The following is a 14,765-nucleotide window of genomic DNA, read 5'->3' on the forward strand; positions in this document are numbered from 1 at the left end:
GATCTTATTTTGTGTGATGTGATGAATTATCGATGAGTTTAACGTGAAAAGTACTTCAAAAGAGACCTTACAGTATAATTTCAGCTTATATAGAAACTAGCATAAGCAGAAACAGCTCTCTTTCTAGTTGCCCCCCTCTATATCTCAACTTTTAAATGGTACGAGAATGAATGAGTTTTCGCTTCCCGGAAAGCTGTCGGTTGGAGCTCAATTGGGACTTGGTGTAAGCACTGGAGGCATGCACATGTCAAGTCGACAGAATCATAAAGAGCAGCCTCTATGGGTAGAACCTTTCGACGATCGCTTTATCTGTGACTTAAGTAAATTACACATTTCTCAAAAGGGACGAGTTCTCGGCCAGCTGCGTCCAGAATCACTGGGAGATGATACAGATCATAGCCAAGGACTCGGCGATATTGAGGATGACTACAGTACGATTGATGAAGAGGATAATGAACGCTGGCGTAATCTACTACTGATGAACCTTAATTGGGATCCCATTGCTCCGGAGATACCTGTGAATTTTCAGCCTACGAAAGATGTGGAGTACGATAGCAACCGGATGTATGATGTACGTGGTGTCACCGAAAAGTCAACTAGCGATTATCTACCTACCAATTTGATTTCAGACCTCTCTGAAAGTGGTTTATCACGAACGAATGCTATCAAACGGTTGCAGGAACGACAAGAAACAACATTTGATCCCACTGTCGGCAATCTTTTCGCCATTGGAAGCATTCAGACACCTTCAGATTTGCGAAATGGTAATGAACAGCATCATGTATTGGCGTACTGTTCGGGTAGAACCAATTCATTTCTCACATTGGCAGTACTCAAGAAAGAGTACGATGCAAAAGCGGCAATTTTGAAAGACACTGATATCGGAGATCCGATAACTTTTGACTTCAAAGCAACTATAAAATCCATCAAGTTTCCCACTCTTTCGCCATTGTTAGGTAGAAACAGCGATTGCATCGGAATTATCACAGAAAACGCTCTTCATGTTGTTCGAATTGATAGTATTAATGCGCATTCTCTGGAAATATATGCCTCTACCGCGGAGGCTTTGGCTTTCTCAGAATTTGGCGACTTTCCTTTTGCAGATATGGCTTTCAATCCATGGGACCTGCAACAATTCGCAATTGTTGACATAAGAGGCAACTTTAGTCTTGGGCGAATACAAAAAAACTTTAAGCATGGAAGCAAGATTCGTCTTCTGAAAGAATTTTCGGGTAGCTTCTTTGATCCAGAGGAGCTTTCCAACTGGAAAAGAATCGAATGGTCTTCTTCTCATGGGAGGTTATTGGTGATGGATCGATCTAAGATGTTGGAAGTGGATTTCGAGCAAGATTGGCAACTTGAAGTGATTCAGGCAAAAAGTTGGTCCACGTTAAGAGATTACAAAAGACTTGATGATGATTTTGGAGTTCTTTTGACTTCTTCAGAGATCATACTGATAAGAACTGCCGAAGGAGCAGACCATATTGCGAGAGAAATTTCTTGGAAGCATGACTTAGATCCTAGAGATCCCACTTTACGTATGGCAATAAAAAAGCTTCGACATGAAGACGAGAATAAGAACGCTATAATTTTATGCATCTTTTCCAGGTTGCATGGGCAGATCTATGTGCATGGCTTTTCGATTAGCGAGAATGGGTTTTTAATACGTTCCACCAGGGATTCCTCTATTTTAAACGTTCCTATGGGCCTTAAACGGTCTCTTGATATTTGTTTCATGGGGAGTGACGAAGTGAGTGACGATTACCGCACAGATGGGAAGGAAGGACAAGGCAGCAAAAATCTGCATATTCTTGTTCATCACAATGATAGTGGGAGATTTTTTCATCTCATTCTTTCTGACTTAAAACAAGGTGCATCAAATGAGCAGGTCTCATTTGAAGGTGCCAGGTTTGCCAAAGAGAAGCTAAGAGTTGCTGAAACTATTCCGAGCGCAAATCCGCCTCCGGAGAAGGTAAGTAAGCATATAAAATGCCTTTTGCATCGCTTGCTGAATCCGAAAAGAGATCTTCAGACTTCCGATGCTGAGATTTTACAGAATTACGGTTATAAGCTATCGGAGGAAATTAACAATCTGATAGAAACCTGGTCCGACAATTCCGATTATTCCAAGAATCTTCAACCGTTACTCAAGGATTTGGTCGAGATCCCAAATGAATTTGAAAACCTGGAGGAATTCAGCTCTTTTCTGGAGCAGCTGTTTGATCATTATGGTGAACAAAGCATCTCGTGCACTAGATTTCCTACACTTTCCAACATGATACTTCATGAGACAGTTGAAAATCTTGAGATTTTTCATAGCAAAGTACTTCAGTGCTGGGGTCTTACAACATCAAATGCGGAAGCAGTCACAAAGGAAGTGATCAAATCTTTAGTGTGGAGCTTGACTAGACTTTGTAAACCTACAAAATATGAGGAAATGAGTACTAAAATAAGCGAATCTTTGATTGAGCCGTATAGTGAAATTTTCGATTGTTGGGGGGGCGATCATGTGTCTGAGAGCTCTCCCACTTCTTCCTCCACTTTTCGATTTGGAGTCCCGTCCGAATTTCCTATGAGTAGTCAGTCGCAAATTCCCACTATCAAATCCTCCCAACCTAGAGCGTCAAGACATACAAGACGTGATATGAATTCTGCAGAGGGTCGCGTATTGAAACCCGTCGTTGGTTCGTCCACTCGGCGGAGGGCACAAGATCCTTTCTCTTCACAGACTTTACCAAGCACACTACCTGATGCTATGACCCCAGCTTTCACATTGATGCAGCCCTCATCCATGTTAACTTCTCAATCTCAAAGCTCCCAGAGACAAAAAAGGAGGAAGAGGAGAATCGGGGGCTTCGGTTAGTTGCAAAATATACTCAAAGGCGGGAAATTGATGGCATTGTCTTTATTCTGGATCAACAAATAAATATATTTTCATTGTGTATTTCCAAATCAACAGCTTTTGCATTCTTGTTTCTAGTAGAATTTTACTTAAGAATCATTTTTTTGGTTTTCTAATTAGATTTTGACATGAACTGTGCTTGGGGTGGGTCTACAGCGTGCATGGATCATTCTCGATTCATTATGCTAGATAAAAGCTTTCGTGTTTTTCAACCAACTTCATAGTTTTCACTTTGCAATGTTAGTATTTTTCCTTTAACTATAAGGCAAGCGCTTACCTTCTTTTCAGTATTTTTGTACCGAAGTTGTCCCCATAAAACGAAAGTGAAAGAAAAGGAAGGCAGTCTCGATATGCATATTTTGTACTCAATTCTTGGCCTTTTTGCATTTGTAAGGTACTCGATTGGACTGCTGGAGGATGTACAAGCTTCCCTAAGTGAGCAAACATCGTTTGATGAGTACATCAATAAATCATTACTTTGGGCCCCTTATAGATCAAACTGCTACTTCGGAATCAGGCCACGAAATGTTAACAAAAGCCCGTTTATCTTAGGGCTAATGTGGTTTGATAATTCCGAATTGAATGCGCTCAACGGCATAAGGCATTTTGTTGAACAAGGTGATAAACTAGCTAAATATGGGTGGGAGGTCTATGATCCAAGAATTGGTGGTAAACAGATTTTCATAGATCAGCATAATAACCTTAACCTAACTGTTTATTTCACGAAGAACCATGAAGGCGATAATTGGGCAATCAGAGTGAAAGGTGAGCCTCTCGATAAGACTAAGAAAACGACAACCTCAGTCGTTTTATATTTCAATCAAAATGGCGAGGATGGCATTTCAAAAATAGTTAAGACCCTTGATGTTGATAACTCTTTGCAATTTGAAGGATTTTCGAAGGAGTTGGGCTCCTACGAGCTTTCAATAAGAGACAATCACGGTGAGTATTATGCAGATCCTAATCTGCCTACCATGGAAGTAGTTTCAGGCTGTGACAGTTCTAGGGTAGCCCATGTATCTTTGAAAGTTCCGGATGATAATGTTTGGATGGCCAAAGACGTTTTTAATTCACTGCTGGCAGATTCTGTTAGAGCTATTGTTCAGGAGAAGGGAACAGCGAACATTTCTCCTTCGTTAAATCCCAGTTTATTCACTATACGAAACCTTTACAGTTTCCCTGCTGGAAATTTTCATTACGTCCAAAAGACCTTCGATCTCTCTAAGGCTGGCGGATTCGAATTCGATGTCACCTATAACAAAGTGAATAGCAAAGAAAAGATATTGAGTTCTCAAAAGATCACTTTGCTAATTACAGAAGCTCTTCAAGAGGTCGAAGCAAGATTCAACAGACACTTTCAAATACAAGATGAGGATAAAGAAATGCGTGTATTTGCACTAGAAACTCTTTCAAATTTATTAGGTGGAATAGGATACTTTCATGGTACTCAGATGGTTGATAGGGAAACAACCTTAGATGACGGGCAATATGAAAAGATAGATTTAGCGAATGGACATGAGGAAGGTCCTTTGAGTTTATTCACAAGCGTCCCCAGCAGGGCATTCTTTCCACGAGGATTTTACTGGGATGAAGGATTTCATCTTCTACAAATAATGGAATATGACTTCGACCTTGCCTTTGTAATAATGTCAAGTTGGTTTGACTTGATTGAGGACAGTGGATGGATTCCCAGAGAAGTTATTTTGGGAAATGAGGCAAGGTCAAAAGTTCCAGAAGAATTCACGGTTCAAAATCCAAACATTGCCAACCCGCCTGTCTTGCTTTTAGCATTCAGCGAAATGCTTGATAAAGTGATTGGCAAAAAGGAGAATTTAGCCATAAATTTCTTTGGAGATAACCGTGCGGACAACTTCGAGGAGACAAGTCAGCTAGAGAATAATGAAGAGCTATTACTCGTTTATGCAAAAAAAATCTATCCCAAGTTGCTGAGACATTATGAATGGTTTAGAGATTCCCAAAGGGGTTCAATTGATGAATGGGAAGAGGTACTTGAAGATGAAGAACTGTCAGAGGACATCAGCAAAAATGAAGTCTACTCTTGGAAGGGACGTACAATTGATCACTGTTTACCTAGTGGTCTGGATGATTACCCAAGGGCCCAGCCTCCTGATATCTCTGAACTAGACGTCGACGCCTTAGCATGGGTTGGGGTCATGACTAGGTCAATGAGAAAAATAGCCCATATATTAAATTTCGAAGATGATGAACGTCGTTATGCAAATATTGAGAGCGATATCGTAAAAAATTTAGACTTACTACATTGGAGCGAGGATAATAGCTGCTATTGTGATCTGATAGTTAATGATTATTCAGAGGCGCGCGAATTTGTTTGCCATGAAGGATACATATCACTGTTGCCGTTTGCACTGAAATTAATTCCCTTGAACTCTCCTCATCTACCAGATCTTATCAATCTAATGGGCGATCCACAGAAATTACTTTCGGATTTTGGGCTCTTATCACTTTCCAGACAAGATGAGTTTTTTGGTACAAAAGAGAATTACTGGAGAGGGCCAATCTGGATGAACATCAACTACCTGTGTCTTGACGCCATTAAGCATTACTATCCTGAAGTAACAAATGATGAAATAAAACAAATGGATGAAACAAGCAAAAAAGCTAAAGCCCTCTACGTGAAATTGAGAGGAAATTTGATTTCGAACGTGTTTCGTGTTTGGAAAGAGAAGGGATACTGTTATGAAGCTTATGAGCAGAATACAGGAGATGGCAAAAGTGCAGAACATTTCACTGGTTGGACAGCGTTAATCGTAAACATTATCGGGCAGAAATAGGTTCGCCTGTGTAGCAGCTCGCCTGTCAATATTGCCAGCCTTTGTCAACCGTGAATCAACAAAACTTTTTATTTAAGCTTATTTAGTCCAGCGATTCAAACTGAATGTCAAAAGAATGATGTATTATTACGTTTGCTGACCTTTTGTATAAGTGATCAGCAGAACACATAAAAACAACTTTAACGCGCATTCAGACTACTTGCAACTCAGTGTAAACATAAAAACAACGTGAGAAAGACAATAGCAAGCAATTCAACAGCTGGAAACGAGCAACTTTTGAAAACTTAATGTTATTTCACTTTCATCTCGCTGGTTGCCCAGCATCGGTTTTTAATAGCATGCCACACCAAGCGCTTTTCGCTAACATTGTAAGTAACCAGCGGGAAAAACAAAAACAAATGAAAACATAAACAAAAACAAAAAAATACTACAAAAAATATAAACAAAAATACAATGAGATGTCACTGCCAGCTTCGCAACACTTTTATGGGTCTCTTCGACAAACTAACTAGCGTTTACATGACTAACGTGCAAAAAACTGCCATGTTTGCTTGCTCTATCAAGCATGGTATGCTCTAGCTGGTGTATCTCGTGGTAAGCATGTCAAATGTGAGAATCACCGGCAGCTCTATCTAGTTGGAATCAGAGTATCCGTTGCTACGGAGTACTGATGCTGGTAAGGATCAGCTTCGGTTCTTTGTTCCTGCAGTTGCCTTTGGATCATTTGCTCAAACGTAAGCCACTTTATATTTGATCTGATTCGAATTGAATTCTATATAAGCTGATTGATTTTGGGGCATGAGGTTTGATCTGGATGTTTTCTCATGGTATTTATCCTCAAAATCTTAATAATACATCATTACAGGACAGCGGCAGCTATCGCTTTATCGTTTATTGACATCTAAGATTTTATTACACTCGTTGCCTACCTTTTCAGTTTCTGAAACATTCCTCCATTTTTGCAACTGCTATCTTTCGCTGAAGTTTTCAATTTCTGTTGCGTCTTTCTTTAACAATCTTTCAACATGAGATTAGCTACCAGCCTGTTATTTTTATCTTTGGAACTTCTTGGCTCAACAGTCAATGCACTTCCCATATATCATGGCGATAACCATGATCATCAAAAGAGGGAGATAGTTACAAGAATGCACACCGCAGCTACTCAGACCGTGACTGATTTTTACTCCACAACTACTAATATAGTTGTAGCACCTACAGTCGAATTTGTAATTAGCGGTACTGCAACTTACACTACTACACTACTACCGGATGGTGTAGATCCTACAATTCAACCATCCGTTACGCTCACTACCACGCTCGCACTGAAACAAGCGGAAATGGTTTCCTCACTAGGAGCTGCAGGTTTACCTTCAAACGATGCCACTTCAGAGATACAAGGAAACCAGCGGGCAACAACACAGGACGTGAATAGCCAACAGACCACACAAGTACAAACCACGCAAGAACAAAGTACACAAGATACAGAACAGAGTTCAGTCGAGCCATCCTCCACCCAAATGACGACTACCGTTTCACCTACAACAATTAGTCAAATTACAAGCGCACAAGAAACAACTGCGAGCTCATCTGCAAATTTTGTGAGTGCGATTGGTAATGATCAAGTTCAAGCCTCTGTAATGAGTCAACCACCAGTTCAAGCTCATACGTCATTCGAAGCCACTGCAACTTCATCCAGCAGTGAAAATGCTCAGCCAGCTACAAGCACCAGCAGCAGTGCTCCAAGCGAAACATCAAGTTCTACCTCAGACAATAATAACATGAGCAATATCCCTGTTGCTGTTACCTACTCACCTTACAATAGTGACGGTACTTGCAGATCATCGGACTCAATCTACAATGACTTGAGAATTATCAAATCAAAAGGTATTTCTCAGGTGCGTATCTACGGCACAGATTGTAATTCGTTACAAGCCGTACAGCCTGCTTGCTCTGAATTAGGCATCAAGATTAATCAAGGTTTTTGGATATCCAGTGCTGGTGTCGATTCCATTGATGGTAGTGTAGCCTCTCTAATTGAATACGGCCAGCAAAATGGTTGGGACATCTTTGAATACATTACTATTGGTAACGAAGCAATTAACTCCGGATTCTGCAGCGTTAGCGATTTGATTTCAAAAATTGCATCAGTAAAAAGTCAACTAAGAAGCGCTGGATATTCTGGCAGAGTCACTACAAGCGAGCCACCAGTATCCTACTCTAATCATCCAGAACTCTGTACAGACTCTGCTATCGATTTTGTTGGAATTAACCCTCATTCCTATTTCAACTCTGCGATTGACGCCTCGGGAGCAGGCTCTTTCATTAAAGGACAACTTCAATTAACTCAAAGAATTTGTGGCACAGACGATGTAGTGATAACAGAAACCGGTTATCCATCAAGGGGGAATACAAACGGTAGAAATGTTCCATCTGCAGAAAATCAACGAATTGCTGTTCAATCTATTTTAGATGAATTAGACAAACAAGTTACCATATTATCATATTTCGATGATCTATGGAAGGACCCTGGTTCATACGGTATCGAACAATCATTCGGTATCGAATCTCTACTGTCCTGAGGATAAAAAAAGATTGAAGGCGAGTTAATGTCCTCATACTAAATGATGTTATGTGTTTTTGAGTTAATGGTACTGTGAAAGTATCAAAACGCTCTCTGTAAAATAGATCAAATTTGATTAAGTTCATGGGATAAGGTTATATATCTATAAGTCAAATATTAAAATGTAATAAATATGGGTAAAATGTGAAGTTAGAATTCTATGTATTCATTTGGAAAGAACTCACTGATCAAGTCCAGATAATAAGGTTTTAATGTTTCCAGGTCGTATTTTTTCAGGCTTTTCGAGTAAAGATCATATTCATTAAATTCTTGAACAGCTTGGAGTAACTCATCGTCGGAATCATTCATTAGATATCTATAGGCACCTTCTCTATGCCAAGGGTAAAATGAATGATATCGTATCATCGCTAGGGCTTGTTCGTTTAAAGTGGATTGACTTTTTGTAATGTAATACATGTACTCATCGTGACCCCATGAAATCAATAGGGAGCTTAGACCACAATTCGGCTCATACATTCCATATTTGGTTGAATATATTGGGTGTGAACTATCAGGATTTCCGGCAAAAAATTCATGAAATATGTTCTCCTTCACAAATTCACAGCCAACTGGAAAAGTGTCACCAACAACATCCCATTGTCCTTCACTGTCAAAAAAATAAAGGATCTTTCCTAAATCATGTATCAGGCCAACTAACTGCATCCATCTCGGTTTTTTATCTTCTCTAATTGCCTGTGCAGTTTGTATTGCGTGGTCAATTTGAGAGAGTTCTGTATCGGGATCAGAATCGTCAATCAATTTGCTCAGTTTGCAAAGGGCCTCCCATATGGTCATCTTTGCCCTGACCTTTGTCTTGTAATTGATTCTTGCCTGCAAATTGAATGCCATCGTTTGCATTTCATGTTGCTCCTTATAGAACTCTCGTACTCTATCCTTGGCTTTGTGGTATTGCCGGAACTCTTCAGAGCTAATGCCATCCATGATATCATGTTTCTCTGAATTTGACTCGTCGTCATCAACCTTTCTCCGCTTTCGAATGCCTTCATCATCATCGACATTATCAACACCATTATCTGTAGCGACTTTGCTCTTCCTTATCTTTGCGGTGATGGCATTCACTGTCAGCACGTCTTCGTCGATCAGCTCTAAAATGTGTCCTTCCTTTTTGTTAGCCACCATCTCAGTCACGTACACTGTCTCGCGTTTCGATTATCGTTGATAGATAAGATTGATAAGTTAAGCTTTTCAAGACTTTTGTATACTTGCCTTGCAAAAATGCCCTAATAGTGTAAGCAAAAAGTACCGTGGACTGAGCTCGAAATATCGTCACAGACTACGTCTTTTGCATGTACCTAACTAATACAATTTCAAGAGAAAATCTAGTTGAACAGAAAGTTATCTTCGGAGTTGTCGATGATAACTTGATTAGACATTGATGACAATATTGTGATATTCAGTTATAGAAGTGTATAAGTCCTTGATTTCCATATGATAGAATGAATAAAAACTGTTTGAAATGAGTTTGAGTGTCTGGAAAGGACGGCAGTATTTATGCGTAACATTCTGCACATATTGAACCAAAACCAGGATATGAATAAAGCACTTTCACCCTTACCTGATCACAGTTTGTATTGTCATTACGCTAGTTTTCCACTCCCATAGATTTCATGGCACAACTGTTATTTCTTTTTCCATGCCAGACTCCTTCGTAGTCAAATTCTTGAATCGTTAACCTCTCGCGATAGATCATCAGCCGATTCTTCTTCAGGATCGATTGATATTCTGTTAGGGCATCATCTTATTTAGAAAGAATGTTTTCTTCGGCGTTGTCGATAGTAACTTGGTTTGACATTGATGATGATACTATGATATTCAATTATAGAGATATATAATTCCTTTGTTTTTCTATATCATGAATTGAGATAAAACTAATTGAACTTGGATTAATATCTGGAAAATACGTCAGTATTTATACCTAGCATTTCGCACCTATTGAACCATAAGAGAGGACGACGAGTGAAGAATTTTCATCGTCATCACACCATTTCTAGTCCCATAGAATCCACAGTACAACTGTTATTTCATGTTCCATGCCATAGACTCCTTCGTAGTCAGACTCCTGAGTTGTAAACGTCTCGTGATAGATTATCATCCGATATCTTTCCATTATCGATTGACATTCTGTTAGGGTTTCATCTGACTTCGTTTATTTCGTTTTACAGACCAATTGTCTCTTTCTGATTCTTATAAGTCATCTCTTTAATATATCTTACAATCTTGATTTATATTTCAACACATCTGACTTCGCTTATTTTGTTGTACAAATCAATTATCTTGTTTCTGATTCTTATTAATCATCTATTTCATATATCTCACAATATCGATCTATATTTCAGCATTATTATTATTATTATTAGCATAGATATTTCAGATAAATATATGTCTACGAGATTGAACACCTGTCATCAGATTACTATGCGGATTTAGCTCAGTTGGGAGAGCGCCAGACTGAAGAATTTGTACTTCGGTCAAAAGTTATCTGGAGGTCCTGTGTTCGATCCACAGAATTCGCATTTATTTTTTTCTCTATTTCAGCCGTACAATTTTTAGTATGATCGTAACACGTAAACTCTATCGCCTACTTTCTTTCAATGTAATTACCTATCTATATTCATCTATTCATTACTCTCGAAAAACTAGTGGGACATAGTAAATTCTATAGCGCAATGCTGACACAAACGTTTAATCAGAAATTTTGTTTGGTGCTCACACTTAATTTTATGTGAATGGATCGCACCGTAACAATTTATCCTGTTCATCTGCTTTATGCATCACCATTATTCATTGGAGATGTGTTGTTGTTTCTTCACAAATTGGGTTTTTCTTTATTTCTGTTCTGTCACGATTGTAAACATCCCGAGGTGTTGAAAAGCGGACAAAACTATAAAAAGTCAATTTTAGTAAAAACAGTTATAATAGTAATGGAAAGTGAATACAAAAAATGTTTTTCTTCCATTATATACTAGCTTATGACCTGAGAACCAGCTCTTTCAACGTAGCACCTTGACTGTCACTTTCGTCGCCATAAGCGCCTTCCATACTGAACACGACGAATCTTGTTAGCATAGAACCGCCGTGACTATCGGTATGATTGACATGCTTTTCATCAATCGTAAATTCCGTACTATTGCCTGGCAATAAATTTATATCAGTTGAATTTAGGAATTGTTCCGATGGCTTAATTTTCAGGTCCTGAAGTACAGGTACAAAAGAAAGATTGAGTCTACAGTTCCCCTCAGACGCTTTGATGCATTCTTTCAGTAAAGCAGCTTTGTCGTGCAGCTTTTCATTTATTAGATTATTCAACTCGAAAATACCAGGTAAAACTGCAATAGATATATTTCTTGCTGGGTTTTGCCCCCAGAGTATTGATCCACTTTTGATTATTTGAGGATTATTTTTGCCCAAGTCAATCATTAATATAGCTGTCTCGTTTTTCCGAAAGGACTGCCAATGGGTGTAATTATTACCATCAAATGCCGAATATGCAACATCACCGGGAACTCCTTCTGTTAAATTTGCTGCTTCTTTGCTTTCAACAATATTTCCATCGATGTTCTTCATTGGCTTCAACAATGGAAGGATAAGCTTTTCTCCCGGATATAACGTGTGCATGTAGCTATCAAGATTTGAATTTTGCGCACTACTAAAAGAGTATGCTTTGTACTCTTTATCAGTCACTGCAGTTTTCTCAGGTGCTTCAACGGTAATGGGTGTATCACCCATTTTATGAAAAATAGTACCATGACAATCATCGATAATGATATCAAGAACTTGGTTCATATATTTGAAATTTTTAATTGCAATACCACCAGGAAGAAGAGGAAGATCCGTAGGAACGAACTTTAACTTTCTTGTAATTTTCTTTGTTTTTGGGTCGATGGCATAAGAGAACCTTATCCCAGTTAATCCATATAAAATACTTTGCAAAAACCCTCCATTTGCGGTTAAGAAAGGGAAAGCAGGTTGAGTTAATCCATTTGTTAAAAAATCATCGTTGGCTTGCTCACTAAATTGCGCAAAAGGACCTCTTAAAAATGGTTGCACTGATTTATAAAGATGACTTTGGGAAGATGAACCGTAATCCAACAGCGCGGCAGCAGCAGAAGCATAAACGGGGGAAGTCATAGCCGGTCCAGATGCGGATTGGCGCTCCGAATAGAAGTAAAGGTCCTTGATACTATTCTTGTGCCATTCTTTATCAATATAATTCAACGGATAGATCAGTAGTACCACATCTGCCTGTTTACTTTCAACTGAACTATTCATCCCTGAATATTCTAAAGTTATGTTTGATGGTGCTTTCGGAATGCAGATCTTTTGGGAAACGTCTATCCATTTTTCGTCAATGTCCTCTTCGAGATGGAGCCCGATTTCAGTAGCCCATTTGAGAAGCATCTTGATACCTGCATTCGTAAAGGCACCATTACTTATATGATTAGCGAACTCGTCAGGATCAGTTAAATTATGAGTTTCATATATATCTAAGGTTTCATTGTATTTGACAAATGAAGCAAAAAAAACTGCAGCATTTTTAATTATTGGCCACGTCGTATATCTCAGATAGTCATCATCGATACCCTTTGCACCGTGCAAATAAACTTGAAATGAAGCTAATGCAATATCAATGTTGACATGGTATTCGTAATCAAAACATGGTCCAGTTGAAGTACAATTGGCGAATCTACCAGAAGTCCAAGGATAAACCGCACCTGGAAATCCATTTCTACGTGCATTCGATACTGCTTCATGTTGAGTTACGTTCCTATAATTACTGATTTGTAGTGCAACTTTTGGAGCGAAAGGCAACAATGCCGGTTGCATCCAAATATCAGAATCCCAAAAAACCATCCCACCATAGGAGTCCGCTGATAATCCTGAAACAGGCACCGGGAGACCTCGGGCATCTGATATATTTGCTGTTCTTGTATTAGCTAACAGATGATACATCGATGACCTTGCAGTCATCTCTAGAAAATCATCAGAGGGAATTTCAATCTGAGCACCATCATAGAGTTGAGCCCAAGCGTTTCTGTGGGCAGATAAAAGATCATCATAATGTCCTTTACTCTGTATAGCAATTTGTTTGGCAAAATCCAAATTAGATATGTTCTTTTGATACCCTGAGAAATACTCTGACGATACGACCCCAACGTATTTGCGAATCGTCAAAGAAGGATTATCGAATGATAGCTTCACTTTACAGGATTGTGCAACTTTCTCATTTGTTGAAAGTTTTATATTCGGAATGAACAATTCTTCTCCATGTTCCACTGAAGCTGTAGAATATATTACTGTGTCAGAATATGGCACGTTTTCCGGTTCGACGGTTAAGTGAATACCTTGATTTTTCTCATCAAAACCCGAGTCTCTCAAAACCGTTCTACGGCTAGTATTGAAATCAAGAATATCATGAATTTCAATATCAAGCTCGTCCGCATCGATTAGGAGATCCGAATTCAACTTGATGCTCAGAGATATAATTGCGAGGGGCATGATCTTTTTATGGCAAATAATTTCACTCCTGACAGTGAGTAAACCACCAAGCCAATCCAGCTCGGTGGCAACAATTCCATCTTTCAAAGACAGATTTTGACTGTAACTGGTGGCATCCTCCACCTGGACTTCGGTGGCATTGAACCACCGAGACCCATTTTGTATCGAAAACTGTAAATTTGTCCACTGAGGAATTGACGATATGACGGTGGTATAGCCATGCTCATCTAGCTCTGGGAAGTTGGTCGAATTTAATTTCTCTTGTAAGCAGTAGAAATCTGATACATACGCACCTGAGTACCTTTGTTCTCGAAGCGGCCAGCCATTGTTAAGCGAACCCGGGACCTCCGGATCGCTCCACATATTGAAGGTGTCAAGTGAGAACCCAAGTCCGACATTTGGTATTCGCGCCCCAATGTATCCATTCGCCACATAGGGCTGTCTGGTGTATGTGTTTTGGCAGAAGACCCTCGAGCCTAGAGTCCCATTTTCGTAAAATGTGCCGTCATCATCTTTGAGATGCAAGTACAGTTTTTTCGCCTCACTTCCGCTGCTACCACTAGCACCAACCGTTTCGAAGACCGACGCAAATACAGCATTGAAATCCCCACCAGCTTCGGCGCCATCAGCTGCTACTAACGCCCAATACGCGACCAGAACTAGTCCCAATTGCAAACTCATCTGCTACTGTAAAACACTGCTGCGATCCCGACCTGCACCGGCCACCAGGACCATTGCCCGTTGTTTATATGTCGCATCGCCACCACAGAGATCTTCCCGTCATCCCCGGCCTGGGCACTATCACCTTAAAAGCACAAATATAGTAACCCGCCCTCGCGACAGATCCCTTCGACCAGTTTTGGACCAGCAAGCCACAAAGAACGTAAAGCCAGCAACGACGCGGCGCTTGCGC

The 14,765-nt window shown here is 39.6% G+C and overlaps 5 protein-coding genes and 1 non-coding gene across 6 annotated transcripts; 4 read left to right on the forward strand and 2 right to left on the reverse strand.

Moving 5' to 3' along the window:
* Positions 1 to 166: 166 nt before the first annotated feature.
* RRN6 (Rrn6p) lies at positions 167 to 2,863 on the forward strand (the record flags this gene model as incomplete). Its single annotated transcript, XM_037289161.1, has 1 exon — positions 167 to 2,863. One exon carries the CDS (start codon positions 167 to 169, stop codon positions 2,861 to 2,863), a length of 2,697 nt encoding a protein of 898 aa, XP_037145056.1.
* A 389-nt stretch (positions 2,864 to 3,252) lies between these two features.
* CWH41 (mannosyl-oligosaccharide glucosidase) lies at positions 3,253 to 5,715 on the forward strand (the record flags this gene model as incomplete). The annotated part of the gene is made up of 1 exon (XM_037289162.1): positions 3,253 to 5,715. One exon carries the CDS (start codon positions 3,253 to 3,255, stop codon positions 5,713 to 5,715), a length of 2,463 nt encoding a protein of 820 aa, XP_037145057.1.
* A 1,025-nt stretch (positions 5,716 to 6,740) lies between these two features.
* SCW11 (putative glucan endo-1,3-beta-D-glucosidase) lies at positions 6,741 to 8,294 on the forward strand (the record flags this gene model as incomplete). Its single annotated transcript, XM_037289163.1, has 1 exon — positions 6,741 to 8,294. One exon carries the CDS (start codon positions 6,741 to 6,743, stop codon positions 8,292 to 8,294), a length of 1,554 nt encoding a protein of 517 aa, XP_037145058.1.
* A 191-nt stretch (positions 8,295 to 8,485) lies between these two features.
* Positions 8,486 to 9,475, reverse strand: HG535_0E04160 (inositol oxygenase; the record flags this gene model as incomplete). The annotated part of the gene is made up of 1 exon (XM_037289164.1): positions 8,486 to 9,475. One exon carries the CDS (start codon positions 9,473 to 9,475, stop codon positions 8,486 to 8,488), a length of 990 nt encoding a protein of 329 aa, XP_037145059.1.
* Positions 9,476 to 10,773: 1,298 nt separating this feature from the next.
* Positions 10,774 to 10,869, forward strand: HG535_0Etrna4F. Its single transcript has 2 exons — positions 10,774 to 10,811; positions 10,833 to 10,869. It is a non-coding gene; the product is annotated as a tRNA-Phe (tRNA).
* A 454-nt stretch (positions 10,870 to 11,323) lies between these two features.
* Positions 11,324 to 14,533, reverse strand: ATH1 (alpha,alpha-trehalase ATH1; the record flags this gene model as incomplete). The annotated part of the gene is made up of 1 exon (XM_037289165.1): positions 11,324 to 14,533. One exon carries the CDS (start codon positions 14,531 to 14,533, stop codon positions 11,324 to 11,326), a length of 3,210 nt encoding a protein of 1,069 aa, XP_037145060.1.
* Between the last annotated feature and the right edge of the window lie 232 nt (positions 14,534 to 14,765).

This window comes from Zygotorulaspora mrakii, chromosome 5 (assembly GCF_013402915.1).
Source record: "Zygotorulaspora mrakii chromosome 5, complete sequence".
Classification (NCBI taxonomy): Eukaryota; Fungi; Ascomycota; class Saccharomycetes; order Saccharomycetales; family Saccharomycetaceae; genus Zygotorulaspora; species Zygotorulaspora mrakii.